This window comes from Ochlerotatus camptorhynchus, unplaced genomic scaffold (genome assembly GCF_037179485.1).
Source record: "Ochlerotatus camptorhynchus isolate MF236.1 unplaced genomic scaffold, CSIRO-AGI_Acam_v1.1 ptg000443l, whole genome shotgun sequence".
NCBI lineage: Eukaryota > Metazoa > Arthropoda > Insecta > Diptera > Culicidae > Ochlerotatus > Ochlerotatus camptorhynchus.
In genome coordinates, this window is record NW_027040929.1 from 773,079 (window position 1) to 792,319 (window position 19,241).

The window sequence follows — 19,241 nt, forward strand, 5'->3', positions numbered from 1 at the left end:
TGCTAACCTTAGACATGAAGAACGCGTTCAACAGCGTGTGCTGGGGGGCGATAGCCCGCTCGCTACACCAGCTCCAAATTCCCGGAGGGCTGTATAAGATTCTGGAAAGCTAGTTCCAGAATCGTGTGTTGACGTACGACACAGAAGATGGCGAAACATGCGTTAGAGTCACCGCAGGTGTGCCACAAGGCTCCATCCTGGGCCCGGTGTTATGGAACGTCATGTACGATGGACTGTTGAGGATAAAATTCCCGGTAGGCGTGAGAATTGTAGGTTTTGCCGACGATGTCACGCTGGTAGTCTGCGGGGAATCCCTCGAAGAGGTAGAGCTGACAGCCGCCCACTGCGTCAGGCTTGTGAAGGAATGGATGAGAACCAGGAAACTGGAGCTCGCCCATCACAAGACGGAAGTGGTCGTAGTCAACAATCGCATGTCAGTACAGCATGCGACGTTGACAGTCGGCGGAAGCACAATTAGGTCTGTGCGCTCTCTAAAACTCTTGGGGGTCATGCTCGACGATAAGCTCAGCTTCGGCTGCCACGACGAGTACGCCTGCAAGAGAGCGTCTATGGCTGTGAGGGCATTATCCCGTATGATGTCAAACAGCTCGGCAGTGAATGCCAGTAAGCGCAGGCTCCTCGCTGGGGTCGTAGTATCTATCCTCAGATACGGCGGCCCTGCGTGGGCTGCGGTACTGGATATTGACTGCCACAGGCAGAAATTAGAGAGTACACACAGGCTAATGTGCTTAAGGGTGGCCAGTGCATACCGCACTATCTCGAAAGAGGCCGTCTGTGTCATAGCAGGGATGATGCCAATCAGCCTTATCATTAAGGAGGATGTGGCGTGCTATGACGCGAGGACCGTTCGAGGGGTGTGCAACAACGCGCGAGTTGTGTCGACCGCGAGATGGCAATCGGAGTGGGAAAACTCCACAAAGGGGAGGTGGACTTACCGCTTGATACCTTCCGTATCAAGCTGGGTCAACAGGCGCCATGGAGAAGTAAACTTCCACCTGACACAGTTCCTGTCAGGCCATGGCTGCTTTAAGAGCTACCTGCATAGGTTCGGACATGCAAGTACTCCCATCTGCCCCACATGTGCTGGTGTCGAGGAGACCGCCGAACACGTCGTGTTTGCCTGTCCACGTTTCGAGCCAGTATCGAGCGCTATGCTAGCGATATGCGGAGCGGATACCAGTCCGGATAACATCGTTCATAGGATGTGTGGTACCACCGAGAACTGGAGCGCGGTGGTGACTGCGGTCACCCACATAGTTTCGGTATTACAACGACAGTGGCGAGCCGAGCAGCAGCAGTTACCTACTGCCCGACTAGATCGTTAGAGTATTGCTAGAGAGGCGCCATAGCGCTACAGCGGCCCCTCCCACGAAGTAATGCCTTCGGGCGGTTCCGGGGAGGTCAAGGGCCAAGCGCAAAGGGTAAGGTTTAGTGGGTCGGGAGTGAAATTCTCTCATCCTCACATCCTGAGTTCCTTCTCAGGTGTCTGTGAGCAGATTCCCCCCTGTATAAAAAAAAAAAAAAGATAAGACCTATTGAAACTACCATATAGATAGCATCATTTTGCCGAATTCCATTTGGCAGAATGCGTCAATTATCCGAATGCCATTTAGCCGAACGCCATTTGTCCGAATACTGATTAATTTCGATAGAGCTTCTCATGAGTGAAAGATGGAAAAATCCGCTATTTTATGAGAATAAATTAAGCAAAAAATTTGAAAATTAATAAATTCTAACCTCTCGTCAAATTTTCCTAACGGGATCAAATATATCCAAATCTCATGGCAAGTTTCATTAGCGGTGCTCGTAAAACAACGGGAAAACTCCAAAGAACTGCTCATGTATGAAGGAAGGATAAATCTCCCAAAAGAATCAACTTTGAGTTTCTCATCATACTTAGAAAAAAGGATTCAATATTCTCCAACATTCAATTTGCACTCCAGCTGCTGATACTTGTGGATGTCATTGGAAATAGTAAAAAATAATACCTAAATAATAATACCTTATTTATGAATAATCAATCACCCGAATAATACCATACATCATTTTGAACCATTTGTCATCATCAGAATCCTATTTAAACTTAATAATTGTGACAAGTCAAGGATATAGAAATTGCTCTTTAAAATGTCTTAGCCTTTTATTGATGTCCACTGCCTTGTTTTAAAGCCGAAGAAAGGCATAAACCAAAGCATAACGTAGGGTCAGATCCTGGCGAAAAAGCCTCAAGTCCCGGATCGTAAAATTCCCCTAAGCTTGGGATCTGTAATTTTAGATTTTCTCCATTTCTCAATTTAATATTTCAAAGCATGGTGTATTTATCGATATGGATGAATTATTCCTCATTTCGGGATACTAAATTAATTTAATTTAGAACGCGATCTTAAATTTTGAAACTACATAGATCTTGAAAAATGTGGATGGTCACAGAGTGTTGAAAATTTGTTTCTAAATACCAAGGGGGATCCAATTCGAGCTTAAGACCCCTCCGTTCTTATGACTTTTGTCCTAATGGACCTGATGATGTAAATTGTACACTACAGTTTGATTTTATTCTAAAAGATAAATGGATCACCATAAATTTAAACCAAACTTATGCATGAGCTCTGAGACTGTGGAATACTTTTTGATCAAATCACCCTCTCAAAGCAAAGCCATTTAGACTGCCAGCATCACTAAGCCCTCTGTAAAACCAATCAAACAGCTTAGATAAAAATACAGCTAGCAAGCGGAAGTATTGCAAAATCATCTTATGCAACCCCACTGGTTGTTACCGTCACTACACCTGGGTAAATATTTTCAGCTGTGTGACGATCGTCAATCGAGAGAAATTAAAAGAATCGTTCATTATATTCAGGGACAACTTGAAAGAATAAACGTGCCATCCGAATCTCGTTTCGTTCTTCAAACTTCTTCTCATCTGTATTTTCCATCGTATTTTTTTTTATCGATTCATCCCGAAGGCTGAGAGCAGGCACAAATGTTTGAACAAATGTGTCCGGAGATCTCCTACGCCATCTCGATGACGATCGACCTACGATATAATCAGGTTTTTATTTTCGATATCGCTCGCACCAGACGCTACTTCTAAATGTGGAATAACTACCTTTATTCTAATGAAGGTTCATTTGGACCTGTTTTCGACGAAAGAAATGTTAACGGGAGTGATAATACGTTTTTCAACTTCTTTACGACATCGGTTGTCATTGTGGCTTCGCTCGCGTATCGATCGAAGCAGGCTCAGAGAAATTTCAAGGTTGCGTACATCCGTCGAGAAGTCATGGATTGCTTGGTTCACACCGGCTGACTACGGTTGCATAATTTTTACCACTAATGACCGATCCCCACGAGGATGAACGGAACGGCAATAGATAACCGCTCGTTAAATGACAAAGTAAAGATCAACTAATCAGTTGCTTGGTGCGCGAAAGTTTAAGGCCGCTGCATGCTGGTTGGCTAAGCGCGTGTCAGCCGGATTGATCCCAACGAGAGCGAGCGTCATAAATTTGCCTAAACTAATGGATGATGGTCCTCTCACTAAATCGCTTTGCTGGTTGGCGTTTGTGCCATTTTCTATGATGTAGGTAGGCAGGTACCAATATGGCTGCGTGCAAAACTCACACGATCCCTACACGAAATGTCAAGTCATTTGTCTTTCCGTATTTGAACGCGCGAGACTGGCTGGTGGATGGGTTGTGTAAAATTGAGGGAGGATGAGCTTCGCTTCAAGGTGGTTAACTGCGGGAATGTGAATCTGTAAGCTGGTCATGTAAGTTATAATCTTCACCTGATCTTTGCGTCGATGGGTCGGTTCTCATGGCTGGTGGTCTCAGCCTGTCAGGATTAGAGATGATCTTTACCGCCAATAGGGGCATTTGTGGCGTTGAGTTTGAGTGACCTCAAGTTCTCAGAAATTGAAATTAAATTTGATTTTTTTTGCAATGTATAATCAGGCCAATAAAAAAAACTTTGAAGATGTGCTATAGTTCTCAAGGTATTATAAATAGAGTAGTTCTTATCATGAATCATCAAGTGTCAATTTTTGGCATAACACTTCAGATTTTTCTGAATGCACGTAGCTGAAACTACTACTTGTTGTTTTGCTGCGAAGAAGCAAGCGTCTTCAATTTACAGAAATCCGCTTGAAATTGCGAAGTATGATAAGAATAAGGACGCTACAATTCAACACCTTAAAATGCGTACACCAGCATAGCCACATTTTAGCCCTTCCAATCTAATTTCATCATCTAATTTACGACCAGGTTTTCTTCCGCCAGCATGTATTTAACATTCGATATTCTATTCTTCCATGACTTCAATAAAACCAACTCACCGTCCATTTTGTTCTGCAAACTGTGTGGCGATTCGGGTAGTGTGTCCGATATCGAGTCCCCGTCCGAGTTCAGGCTGTACGAGTGCTCTGTCTTGATAGGCATCCCGGTGCCAATGATCGCGTCCGTCATCAGTTTGTCGTTGAGGATCACTGGCGGGAGCTTCGGGTCCCGTTCCATCCAGTCTTGCATGTCCGCGTAGCTGGACATCTTCAGTGTGTCTTGCATGGTCTGGAACAGGCAAACGGAGATGTGATCTAATTAGCATACGATTAGGAAATTAATTATGGTATCAGTGAATTCATGTTTATTTATGTTCGATGAGGTGACAACCAACAGACGTAGTGGGGAAATAGGGAAGGTCCGATAGTCGCGGTGCGATTCAAAGCGTAGCACGAACCTATAAATCTTTGGATCAACCGGCGGAGGTAAAGAAGCGTGAAGTGAAGAGGAATGTGCTACCTGTGTCAACCTGTTTGGGTTCCGGAATTCAATACGACAGGGACAGTACGGTCGGGGGTAGAATGAGTTTGACCTAAATTTCTGTTAGGGGATTAAGATCGGAATTGAACAGACAGGTGTAATCAGGTTCCCATAACAAACTTTTAGCATTCCGAGTACAATTTGAAATCTCCGTTTCGTAATGCTCATTCAATCATTTCGTTTTCCTCTTCCATCGCTATCTTCAAGCTATGTATCTTCAACACTGAGAAACGAACCAAAACAAAAATACAACAATAAGACTAAAACCCGATAATTACACGCCTGCCCACAGAGCTGGGGGACAGTGTTGGCGAGGAAAAGTTTTCCAAAACAGCCTCCGAATTTGGTCAAAACCGTTTATCACAATCGTGGCTTCGGCGGTGTCGGCGGCGGCGAAAAGAAAACGCAACAAAAACAGAGTAAATAAAGTAGTTCGTTTGGCTTTCCCTACCCCCACTTCCCATCCGCCTACTGATCCAAAGGAAAAAAAAAAGAACAACGCCCGAAAGCTATGTAACTCTTTCTTTTTCGATTAATAAGATTGTTATGTACCTTTTTAATAATCATAATCATAAAATACTAAATAATTACGATAATCGTTTTTCTCTCGTTTCGTCGTCTGGAAGAGCCCCGAATCGAACGCCGAGATCACATTTTTTTTCTCATCCAGACTGCTTTCTCATTTTCTCAATCTTCGAATCCCAACGTAAGGGATTGAAGGGTAAAGCAGGGAAACTTTGAACAAAGTCGATTAAAAAACTCGATATAATCTTTTGTAATGTATGGATCGTTGAAAACTCTGCTCCTGAACGGTATGTTTTGTTTTAATTTGCTCTATCACCAGTGCAGTGACACCAACATAGACAACTGGATATAGATTTGGAGCCTATTTGTGTTCCAATAGCTGATTGGTGGATTTTGACATTTAACTTTTTGGCTGGATAAAATTTGATGCTAGCATTAAACCGAGACGTTTAAAATTTGATGTTATTTCCGGCGAGCTGTTACAGGTATACCTCGATATAACAATACTGTCACTTTTGACTTCCGTCGATGATTTCTCACAAATAACTACTCAATCATACAAATCAACATTACCAATAAGGGAAGATGCATAAATGCAGGGCTGTTCAAAGATTTTTAAATTATGATTCGCGAAATCAGCGATTTCTCAAAAGTAATCCGCGACTTCAACTACTAATCCACTACAGCTTAGCTTAGCTTAGTCTGACTGCACGTATCGATAGTTGCACTCCGTGATTGATCTGAACCAGTGAAATTGTACAAAGAATCAACTGAATGGGGCTTGGTAGTAACCTGCCATTCTCAGTGTACATGTTCCAGTGACTCCTACCTTTAAAGATCAATAACGTCACCGGCCACGTCCTTGCAATCAGGTGGGAGAGGGAAGGAATGTTAGTGTGTGACTTTTGTTGTTTTGGGACCGTGTTTACCTCTGCATCCCACAAAAGTCACAGGAAGGAGGTTTTGTTAGTGGGTTAGGTTCGTTGGATCAGGATTCACCTTGATAAGTGATGCGATCTTTTGTTTTGTGTAGTTATTTATAAGTGTTTTCGATTTATGCTCTAAACAGCCGGCTGTCTAGAGATGTAGATCATTATTAGATGTGTGTATACCGATTTAAACCAACAATAAGGATACTGTTGGGGCCCCTCACAAAGTGTGATGATGGTTTATTTTATTTTATCAATGACCAAAATAATTAATTATAAGCGGTTTGAACCGATTTAAACCAACAGCAAGGATGCTGTTGGGGCCACTCACAAAGTGTGATGGTGGTTTACTTGATTGAATATAAAATAATTATTAGAACCGATTTGACCCGATTTAGACCAACGGCAAGGATACTGTTGGGGCTACTCACAAAGTGTGATGGTGGTTTATTTAGTTCGGAAGAAAATGAATATGTATACTTCTTTTTTTTTTATATATAATAGAACGAATTTGTACTGATTCAAACCAAAAGCAAGGGTTCTATTGGGGCAACTCACAAAGTGCGATGGTGGTTTATACTATAAGGGCATAAAACAAAATCAAGAGCCATTTCGGTTTCCATAGCTTCCTAGACATTCGGCCGCAAAATAATCTTATCCGACGGAAACGTCTCGATCATCGCTGCACAATGGTTTATTATAGCATTTATAAAGTAAATTTGAATACCTTATTGTTTATTTATTATCCATTTTGACTTGACTTGGTACCGTTCAGTTTTATGATGACAAAGTTGCCTGGAGAAAAGTGACAGTTCAAAATGTTTCGGAAGGGAGTCAGCTAGTGTCGTCCAAGTTCAAGTGCGGAAAAAATGCCATTTAAAGTGGTACAAACAATTGAAAGATGCGAAACATGCCTAACCGTAATTCTTTCTGGTTGGAAAGAAGCTGGAATCCTACACTGGCCGGAAAAAAAAACGCGGTAGCGAAACTCTCTCAAGACGAGTTCTCCATGCCAAACCCAATGTGGGAACGTATCAATTGAGTGAAAAAAAGAGAGTTCAAGACTCGCTTGGAGGCTGAAGCAGAATTGGAACAGATGTAGCCAGTTTCGGATACGGAGGCGAACGAAGGGAATAATCCACCACCGTCAAAGAAAGTTTGCCCCGAAGTCTACAAGTCCCCCAGTCGGAAGGGAAACACAATAAGAGACTTTAATGAAGTTTTCCTTATTCCTGGGCAGGAGGTTGACACCTGTGAAGCTGACTGTAAAATCCAGAATCAGATGAGATTATAATATATGCGACACAAATTCACTTTTTTATAGGGGAACATGTGATGTGAATAGAACCCACCATCAGTGCAAGGATTACATATGACTGCAGATACTTCACTGGTTGTAAAGTTCTGCCTGATGGTTTGTTGCAGCTGGGTGAATCAACTTCATTGAAGACCTTTGGAAGACAAACGACAAGATGTACGTCTATCAACACGTGACAAGGGACTGGCAAATCCACGAACACTTGTCCAGTCTACAAATCCATTGAAACCCTTAGGCTGCCCCCCCCCCCCAAACCCAACATATAATAATGTTTGATTGATGAAACGTATTCAAAAAAGGGATATTTAGAGAGAACAATCTTCAACTGGAACGTACTCACCAAATCAATACATCCGGGAGCGCATTCTCGATGCTTAATTTTCTCTAGTCATTTTTAAACAATTCCTCCTCCAGCGAATCCAAACACACAATAACTAAATATCACTTTTCTTCTTCATGTCACTCTGTGCACAAAAGCAATGCACACCGCAAAAACCTAATAATAGATCAGCGCGGTCGAGTCACACTGTCAACAAAGGGAGCGAGAGCACACCAGGCACCAAAGCAACAGGGGAAAAACATCAGCACAAATCATTCTAAATAGAATTATCGCGTCCGGGACATAAAACTATTCAAATGCGAGCACCGAAAAACTACACGGCAGCACAAAGATAGCCCGAGCTCTAAAAAAAAAGCACGCAGCGGAGCAAAAACACACAACCGTTCTCGGACGCTTCTCAAAGCGGACTCCACTTCAACTACTAATCCACTACAAATTAAAAACTGTATTCATTGCTTAAACATACCATTTGTATTGCTACTAAATAGCATTTATAACTTATAGCTTATAGCATATTAGTTTTTCGCCTGCGCTCAAATTAGTGTTCTTTGAAGAAATTGCACCTTTTATATGAAAGCTTCCTATGCCGGTATTATCCTATTTCCAAGGAAGCCGAGAATTTTTCCTTCTCCAAAAATTAATATTCCGGTTTAGTGAACATAATAAAACACCCTTACATGCTGAGATTCTATTAAATAAAAGCGGCAAAGGTTTTCTGAAACATTATTTTAAAATATTTATGCATTTAAAATTGAAATGCAAATTAACTAGAAAATTATAAAAAATAGAGCGTAGAACGAATTACCATGCAATACATTTAATTTGAGGTTTTCAGTTTTAAGAAGAATAACACTGAAAATAATTTGATTCCAATGAAAATTCCAAAGGAATTGAATTCATAATTTCAAGGATAGTTCCAACCTGAGTACTGCGGAGTAAATCGATTTCATTTTGCAAATTTGTTCAAGTTTAAAATTGTTTTGTTCTTTCTCAGTTGATTACCGCCAAAAGCTCTGAGCCAGGAGTGCTCGAGCCCCCATGACTCTATCAAAGTTTGTTTACATACATGTTTCGTCAAAGTATGTTTTACTGCAATTGAAAACTCAGCTGAGTCATAAAAACTATGCTGGTTTTTATACTTTCATCATTGAGCCTGTTGGTTTATGGTTTTTGAGCTTACAATTAAGAATGTGTTATGAAAAGTATGAATCATTTTTATAAGATTGCAATGCATGACGAGAGGTAAGAACAGTAACTGAGTTTGTTGCTTCTGAATGTTTGGCTTCCGTTTGACAGTTCTGACTGGCTCCCAAGTGACAAGCACATTGAGTGAGTCCGCAGTACCCAGGTTCCAACCTAGTTTTGAGAAAATGTTCTTAGGAATTCTGAAGAGTATTCCTAGGATGTTCCGGAGATAATTTCTAGAAAATTCAAAACAGAGTTTCAAGGAAATTATGAGGAGCATCTCTAAGAATTAATGAGAATTTTGTAGAAAATTCAAAACAGAGTTTCAAGGAAATTATGAGGAGCATCTCTAAGAATTAATGAGAATTTTGAGTAGAGCTAAAAAGGAATTCCTACGGCAATTTCAGATGAATACTAAGTGCATGCGGAGGAGAACTACAAGTGATTTTTTCATGAGTATTTTTCGAAGAATTGCTAGAATTATTGATAATATGAAGAGCATTGCATAGTGAATTCTGAGTGTTCTGCAGAAGATTTTCAAGAGAATAATGGAGGCAATTATTAATTGTTCCATAAATTTTGAGATTCTGGACACAGAAAAAGATCAAGATTCAAGGTGTGGGAAAAAATTGAAATTCAGGAACTTACATTTTTTTAAGATTATATATGATTATATGATCCCGGATTTAATTTTTTTTATTCAAGATTGAGGGTGTTCAGGGTATTTCAAATTAAATATTCCAGGGTAATTAAGTTCAAAATTAAGGAGTGTGAGCGATTTTCAAGTCCCAAAACTAGCAAAAAATTAAATTAAATATTGCGAACTTGAAATTAATTAAATTACATTCTTTTAATTCTGAGACTTTGGCTCTTTGAAAATTATCTGGATCTTGGACTTGGAGTTTGAATCATTAAGGCATTTAATAACACTAGTTTACAAATAAAAGTAAAAAAAATGAGCTTGAATCTTTGACCAGTGATTCTTATGTAAAATCGTGCGCCAAATCCAAAAATGTAGTCAAAAAAATCTCAGTACGATAGTTGTCGAGATACACTTAAAAATGAAAATTTACTTTAAAAAAGTTTTGTTTTACAAAAATACAAATATCTCCGGTTGTAATGCGACCATATCAATTATTTTAATACCAAATTAAAGGTGAGAAATTTCGATAAACTTATTATAAATTGTCAGTGAGATAAGTGATATTGTTAATAGTTAATAGTTGCTTATTAATTTTTTAGATTTTGCATTTTGCCCCGAAAAGTTGAATTTCTGCAAAGTTTTCAAGCAGCGTAAATAAACATTTTTGTAGTTGTTGTACCACTTACCTCACTGAAAATTTTGGCGTTAAAATAATTAATATAACTTCATTACAATCGGATATATTTGTATTTTAGAAAACACATTTGTTTAAAATGAAATTTCATTTTTAAGCAATACCTCGAAAACTGTCCTACTGAGATTTTTTTTGGACTACATTTTTGGATTCAGCGCATGATTTTACACGAGAAATGACCATCATTGTACAAAGTTCAAATATGCTGTAAACTAGTGTAATGTATGAGATCTTGTATGAGTTTACTTAAGTTAATTGGAAAATGTATCTCTTAAAACTGATTGTTATGTCTTGAAATCGCTGTTGTTGTCAGGCATGGAAAACCATTTGCATTCATTTCGTGCATTCTTTAACATTTATTTGTCTCTAACTTTTTTCATCAACAGAATTCCACAAAACTATGTATGGAGCTTTTGTAGGTTTTGTTATTAGCTACAACTTTTATTAACAACTTAAATCCGTATATCTTATGTATGACGAACCAGAGCGAACAGAAACCACTACTGTTTTTCAGTGAATGTATTTTACATTCAATGAAAAACAGTAACAAGTTCTGCCCGCTCTAATTCGTGGTGCATAAGAGATACAGATTTGAGTTATACGCAAAAGTTGTAGCTAATAACAAAACCTACTAAAGTTCTTTGCATTATTTTGCGGATTGCTGTTGATGAAAAAAGTTAGAGACAAATGAATGTAAATGATTGCATGAAATGAATGTAAATGATTTGCCATGCCTGGTTGTTGTTACCAAAAATATTTTTTTGAAAACATGGAAATTATTCGAAAAGATCTGGAAAACCTTGAAAACTCAGGAAGTTTTATGTAGCAAAATGAGTAGACATCCTGCATAAGAATCAGCTAAAATTTTACTTCAATTTAATTTTAATTTAAAAATTTAATAAACAAATTCTTAAGATAAGATGTTGAAGGCTTAATAAACCCTTATAATTTCAAGTAGCATTGTTAGATAAACAACAGAGATACATCATTACTATTGACTGCCGTCAGATTTGAATTGGTTCTATTGTTCTGAAACTTACTGATTTGTTGCAAGTTCTCAACATCAGTTAGGTTAACTTTGACATAACGTTTTGTTAAAATGCATGTTATTGCTAGGACACAGCACGCCTGCCCCGTTGCCTTGAAGCGAAGTTGATCGAAGCAACGCTACGCATTTTGCCGTATTCAATTGCAATATTGCATTTTATTTAAATCCTGTATTTCCAGATTTCAATTCCTATTTAAAATGACAAATCCGCGAATATCACGAAATCCGCAAAATTCATGAAATCTGCGCCGGTTGTAATAGCCATGTAAATGACGTACCATTTAAGGGTGACCAGCCATGTAGAAAAATACGCTACAAGGGGGAGGGAGCCAAAGTTGATTCTTCATGAAACTTAAACAACCATTAAACATTTGTTCGCGTTTGGTGAAACAACAACTTTGCTCCCCTCCCTTTTGTAGCATATTCTTCTACATGGTTGATCACCCTAAAAAGCTACGTCATTTGTGCACCTTCCCTAAGAAGGAGAATTGTCTCTTCTGTTCGATGGTGTTTATTTTTAGCTTGATTTACTTGAGTTTTCGTTCCTATATTTCTTGAAAAACTTGGTCTGGACATTTTCATGAAAAACATGTTCACGTTTGGCTTTCAACGTCAACAGTGTTCAGCTCATGTCGTGCTCTGTGTGTGTACACGGCGAATGAGAACGACTCAAATTTCAGTTTAGTTCACTCATAATCGCCAAAAGTGCAGGAACTCAGCGATGAGTAAAATTTGTCCCATGGTTTTCTGTGGAAAACCTAAAAAATTTGCCGGAAAATGGGGAAATTGACGAAAATTTTATTCAGTCTCGGAGTAGTATCAATAGACTGAGTGAATCCAATCTTTACTTTTCTCAAATTCGGGAATTTTTCCCTGGAAAATCCTGGGAAAACATGAGGCAAATTAACTCATCGCTGAGTTCCTGCGCTTTTGGCGATTATGAGTGAACTAAACTCAAATTTGAGTCGTTCTCATTCGCCGTGTTTTCCTAAATGCAATCGAAGCGTGCTGTGTCCTCTGTTAAGCTGGGTTTAGACTAGGCAAGTCAAATGATCAACTCAGTTGAATTCAATTGGCTTGAAAAGTTGAGCCTGGTTCAACTTTTTTTCAATTCAAGTGAGTTGATCAAGTCAGTTGAATGGTATGGTTTACACGTTTAATTCGCGTTCAAGTCAGTTGAATTCAACTGACTTGATCAATTGACTTGCAATGTCTAAACCCAGCTTTAGACGCGTTTGTTTTCGGTCGCTGGAGTTGTTGATTCTGATTTTGGCGTTGGTCGCGAGTTGATTCGGCCGGTGAGGAGCTGGCGCTGCGTCATCCTTTCTGTGTACTGGCGAACTGAAGCCATTCCCTCTTATTCTGCGAGTCGCGTGACTCTCTGTCACCGGTGAGGTGACAATTGTCACCTCACCGGTGAGAGAGAGTCACGTGACTCGCAGAATAGGGGGGATTGTATAGCGAGTGATTGGTGATGGAAAGTGGATGCAGTAATTTTTTCCTCTGCTGAGATTTCTCTAGTTGGAGCAAATAGAGTGTGTTTCGTGGTTGATGGGGTGTTTACATCTGTGCGAATTTTCTAGCGCTAGTGTACTAGCAAACTAGCAAGAATTTCAGTAGCTCCTGAAATATCATGCTGGTAGACGCTGTTTAGCAGCTGGCACATCCCATGATGAAGGTTAACGCTGCTGTGTGGAGAAGGAAAGGCGACAGTGCTGTTACACTTCGCAATTCCACATGTAAAAATAATAAGGTTTCTGTGAATGCACGTAGCTGAAACTACTACTTGTTGTTTGCTGCGGAGAAGCAAGCAATGTCTGAAATTTACCCAGTTGTTTTATTTTAAATGTTCTGTAAAGTTAACTGTCACACACTTTTATGTAGATAGACGAGCGTTACACGTGATCTTTGGCCATATATACGAAGAACATTGTCATCATAACCAAAACCTAATAGATACGTTGACCCAATGGCACCCCCATAAGGTTTTACATTGGCCTTTTTTTTTTTTTTTTTAAGATGAAATATCAATTTCAATCCGAAATGGTGGATGACAGTCGTAAATATAACATTGATGAATATATTCACATGCTTAAAATTGTTTTCTTTACTAAAATGTGAATGTTAGAGGGTTGGGACCGAAAAGGTTTGATTGTTTGGCCCATTGTCACCCACTTTCAGTATATTAAAATCTTATTTTAAATGTTATTGAGTTGTTTCAGACCAATCCCACAATAGCTCATATGTTTTAAAGCTAATTTTGAAAATGATTTCATCATTGTGGCCAATTCGAAGAGCACTGATGTCATAACAGGTACACTTACCCTAGTCAAAGTCACTTCTGTCTGCAGTCCCAAGAAGAAAGAAAATACGGTTACTGATTTCGGAAAAAAAAGCGGTGCGTGAGCCATAACTGCCCTCTCCTGCCCAAAGTCGTGAGCAGAGAAAAGCGCAAGAGGAAAATAAAAGCAGATAAACGCGACACATAAGGAGAAAGAGAGCAGCACAGTAGGCTACATCGGAGCAAATGAGAATCGAAAAAAAAATAAAAGAAAAAAAAACAGTTCACTACCACAGAGCGATAAAAGCAAATTATAAGGCAAAGGGATTCAGGTTTTTAAAAATGAAAGTTGTTCTACCCGTTTCCTCCCAGCAGCCACGGCATGCGGCTGGCGGGGCCCTTTGAGCGCTATTTTTCTTTCTTTATTTTTTCTCTCTCTCAGCTCAGTTTAAGAGGAGCACAAAACAATCGATCGAATCACACACGCAATCGAATGACATCTCCCGGACCTGCTGCTTGGAAGAAAAAGAAAAATGGTACATCACGTAACCAACCAGACCAGAAGGAATGCGTGCACGGCAACCTGTTTCCCTGGCTTGGAGAAGAAGAAATTGGTCATCGATGTGACCTTTCCCCCACGGCAACTTGCGGGATCACATGGCAACGCATCAACAAACAACGTTCAACGTCGGGCGGATGTTTGAAGTCAGTTTGAGAAGCAATACAGTAAACCACATGAATCATTCAACGAAAATGCAAATTCGATACAGAATTCACCTCATTAGAGTAGGCCATTTGTTTTGTTTATAGTTTGCTGCTCAAGTATTAGTTTTTAACTGACAGTAAAGATAATGAGGGTTCAAATTAGAGAAAAAATTGCATCTTAATGAGTACAAATGATCAAACCAGCTGAGATAACATAGAGGAATAAGGAGTAAAAACGGTTGCTAGATGAGGGCTTTCATCACCTTCGCTTAACTGTCGAAGAAGAAGGTGGGTAACCTTGGAGCAAAAGCCGAGCGTGTGACTGATCTCATGCTTCTTGCTCTCTAGTTAAGGCATCTACTGAGAATTTTGTGATTTATGTGGTCAAATGGGTAATTGTGCTGCTAGAATACATATTCATTAACAGATATGTCGACGTGATAATTCGTGAAGATAATTTTCCCATTTTCTATTATTGTTAAAGCGCAATATGGACGGAAGTGGCAATTTTGACAGAGTTGTCACATTCTCAAATGGCACCAAAGTGTCTTAATGATGTCGATTTGCATTTTATTTGCTTCTGTTGGACAAGTAGGCTTACTTTAATCGGGTATTTCAGCTGCCACTACCGTTTCGTGTGGCCTTTCATTGCGTTTCGATCTTTGACGATTTTTTAGATCTCGTGTTTCCTAAAACACTAAAACATGCAGGATAGTCAATAGAGCAGTTCCAGGTCAAATAGCGAAAAGATAAACAAATTTTAGTTCGTACCTCTAAGAATTCGATGAAACTTCGTCTAATTGATCACTAGTTCAAAATTGTCTCTAAAGTTGATGTTCTTCGATTTTGGTCAATTTTAAAGTGTTCATTGTGTACATTTCAGAAATATTAGCATTTTTGATATTTAATGCTTAACATAAGTTTAACGATCCTTCAAATTTATTTATTTGACGATAAAACCCGATATTTTTTTCAGTGTGCATTTTTTCCCTCAAAGGCAATTCAGATTCTAACAACTTTTTAGCCGTAATTTTGGTTAGATGAGCCGTTTTCGTGCTACGATTTATTGAAAAATACCGAATACACCATTTTGAGAAATTAGGTGAGTGTCAAAATGGCCAAATCACGGCACAAACTTGGTTCATTGCTCTTATCTGACTAGATAAGAATATCAAATTAATAGAAAGTTTTATTATTAAATGTGGGGAACAGAACATCAAAACTTACTATCAGCTTGATTGATATAAGAGGTAAAACATAATAATAACAATATGTATATAAACATCTATGGGTTAATAACTGAGCAATCGTTAAGTCAGTTGTTGCCATGTCTAAAGAATAACAAAAATCATATCAAGTTAATATCACAATTTGTTATTGTATCTCATCAAGCTATTGGTATGTTGTTTGAATTAATCAATTTATTGACATAGTAATAGATTATTCTGCTATCAAATCAAACTAAGCTCTTGAAGTCATGATATCAATATATAATTACAATAGAAAATTAAGCTTTTACAGAAGAACACGCTATTAACTTGTTATAACACACATCTAACCAATAACATAATAAGATAGTAATAGTAATATTTGATATTATTTAGCTCTGGTTTTACTATTCCCCTCTACCCGTGTAGTGAACAATTATGCAAAGTTTCATGGAATTCGAAGAGGTAAAAACAAAATCTATTCGTCAGTTGGCGTGGAATTGCGCAACAGCAGTGTTCGGTAAGGGCTTCCAAATTTCAAAATAGAATGCCGAATTGACATATCCAACTTGGATTCAACATTTCATCATGCATGCAAGTACAGTTATTAGGATTTGAAAGTATCACTGTCACCGCACCAGCACACAAGCGGTACGCTGCAATATTACCGTAGACATGTAAATCAATCCCGTGTCTCAAACGTGCAGCCTCCTACAGTGGCAAAAATGTGTGCACATACGTCGTTTTCGTACTAAGCTACCACTCTCCTAGACCACAGCTGAGTCATTCATAAAAAAAAAAACCGAGACATGACTTCACCAACTGCCTGTGCTTCACGAATAGCGACGTTCCTAGTGCGCTGGCCTTCAACTGCACCGGACCCAGAAATCGGAAAGGAGGCGCCACCTCCGTCGTTCACCGTGTGGTAGGGCAAGCAGTTGGTGAAAAGCAAAACCCGTGTGAATGAAACCTAAACCTAACCTCTAAAACTGCATTACCACGGAGTAACCAGGTATGCGATTGCTTCTTACTTCACGCTCTTTTTCGGAACGACGACGATCAAACCGCCGCAAACTTGGGAATGCAAACGCAAAGGGTTGATCAGGCAGCGATCGGATTTGCATAATTCGCATGCCGCTCAATCCATGCGTCCAGTGGGAACAATCAAGTGAATTACCATAAGCCATAAATTAAGGGAACAGAGAGAAAAGAACGATCGTTACACCGAAATCAAACGGCCGTCTTGGGTGCTATCGATCGGTTCATGGTTGGGATTGGTGAGGTAGGACCCTGCCCGTTCCGGAGGTCCCTCATGGGCCACGAATAATAAATTGTCTAATACCTAATTTATATCGTTTTCTAATGGACCGAGCATGGACAAATGGCTTAATCTAAAAGACGAGGGGTTCCAGGTTTACGATTTGTAATGTCAATTGAAATGATCGGTATGCACGACCACCATCACCATTCCGAGGGAATATGGATTTTTACGACTCATTGGCCACAAGTTTGAGGCACAAAATTAAGCTGTAACGTGTCGCGACAGTTGTGGAATGATCCGGTCGTAAAAGTGGAGTTATTACTTCAAATTAACCCGGAAAATTGCCCATCAACATGGAAGGGCCCCCAGGGAGACAACGCTTCTTGCACACCAATATGAGTAAATGTTGACAGCCGTTATCAGAGCCGAATATTGCAACAACTTTTTCCACAAGAACCACCAACGAAACCACCTTTTCTTCCATTCGCAACAACAACGTGCGAAGTGCCCAACACAAATTTCCCTAATTTATGTCTCTCCGGTGGTGGTTGCAATGTTAATTAGTTTCACCGTGTGGAGCGGTCCGGACGCGCTCTCACGAGGAGAGAACCGAGTGCATGCTGTAACGCTGCAACAAATGTGCAACTTGTGCAGTGCGCAAGCTAAGCTGGGTGTTGGCATAATTGGGTTGCCGTTTAACGTGAAAGAGTCCTCTCGCTGGGTTTATTTGTGGAGTTTTTGTTTGACGGGCAGTTTCTTGAATTTTTATGAAACCTTCTTTTTCACTTTTCGAACTCATTGGTCGTACTTCGGAGTTTTGTGGTTTGTTTGATGAGCTTCATGATCTTCAGTCACGTTTCGTGAAAAATGTTCCAAACTACATTCAAAACTCTTGGGGGTATGAACTAGATTATTGAAATTAACACATTAATACATTTCTAAACTTTTCATGCTTTGATGATTTGACAAACAAAGCAAAAGCAAAGCGTCTACAAAGTTATCAGAACATGTGTAACGTTTGGTGCAGTTCAAGAAAGTTTCATGATCTTCAACACAGTTTCCTGAACTACTACGAAGATTCTCGAAATCAAATGATGTTCCCTTAACTTCCATGAGCTTCTGACTCAGTTTTAAAAATATGTAATATTGAATACCCCTCGCTTCCGGTCGCAACTTTGACATTTCGTTCATCTCGTTGAAGATTTTTTTTTCTAAACACACCCGACAATCCTGTATACTTGGGTGTTGCAGACTCATTTCACATGCTTGTCATCTAGGAGCCAATTTGAACTGTCACACGGGAGCCAAATATTCAGAAGCCACAGATGTAGTTACTCTACTTATCTATCTCATATAAATGATGCCTGCTTTTCCGTAACGGATTATTAAAAGTAAGCTCAAGTTATCCAATTAGAAGCTGAAAAGAGCGCTTTAAGGGTTCAGCAGACAAAGCAATTCCTTCGAGGTGACCTTACAGGACATCTTAGGATTCTAAAACTGCTTGGTATTGATTCTCATATATTAAACAATTAAGACTGGATTGATTGCTTATATCTATTTATATGTTTTATATCATTTGTACCGCTTATGCAATGTGACAGAATATGATCGTAATGTTTACGTTCAACTGTCTTCTATACAGACAGTTTAAAATTTAGCAATCGTATTGGAACAGGAGATAGATATTTCAATATCTATAGGTTACTGGCCAACCGTGTTCCATACAGAAATTCAAGCAATTCTTGAACGCTCTGTAATATGCTTGCGCAGAAATTATAGACATTCGAATATCTGCATAGCAGCATTAAAGGCTTTAAAATCAGCAACATGCAATTCAAAACTTGTATGGGAATGTGAAATTGGCTTGTTGAAACCAAGTGAACCTTAACCGTTATGTGATCGACAAAAAGAACACCTTTAGGAGCTCGACAAGGGTACCCGGGTACCTACAAATTGAAATACTTGCTACTGCGACCAATTTTGACCGATTTTAAATCTTTTGGCACCATTGGATTCAGAAACTTATCCTATTGCCAACAATGTTTATATGAAATCGTCTGGTTCCCAAAAATCTGGATTCGTGTATAATGTTCCAGAACTAAGCATTGTCATGCCACTTTCGCTAGAATTTCGAAGGAATCGACATCAAAGTATCAGAATCTCCTTCAATAAACAATTTCAGCTCACTTGAGGAACAGTTTAAGGTTTATTCCCGGAACGGCCATTCCAGAGCAGGTTCCCGTAGGGCCTATATTGGCCATTGAAGTGC

At 39.4% G+C, this 19,241-nt stretch overlaps 1 protein-coding gene across 1 annotated transcript in view; it reads right to left on the reverse strand.

Moving 5' to 3' along the window:
- CrebA (Cyclic-AMP response element binding protein A) overlaps positions 1-19,241 on the reverse strand; it is a 242,870-nt gene that overhangs the window by 36,274 nt on the left and 187,355 nt on the right. Inside the window, exon 2 of the mRNA XM_065234819.1 lies at positions 4,355-4,583. Coding sequence (XP_065090891.1) covers positions 4,355-4,583 — 229 coding nt within the window. The remainder of the gene's footprint in view (positions 1-4,354; positions 4,584-19,241) is intronic.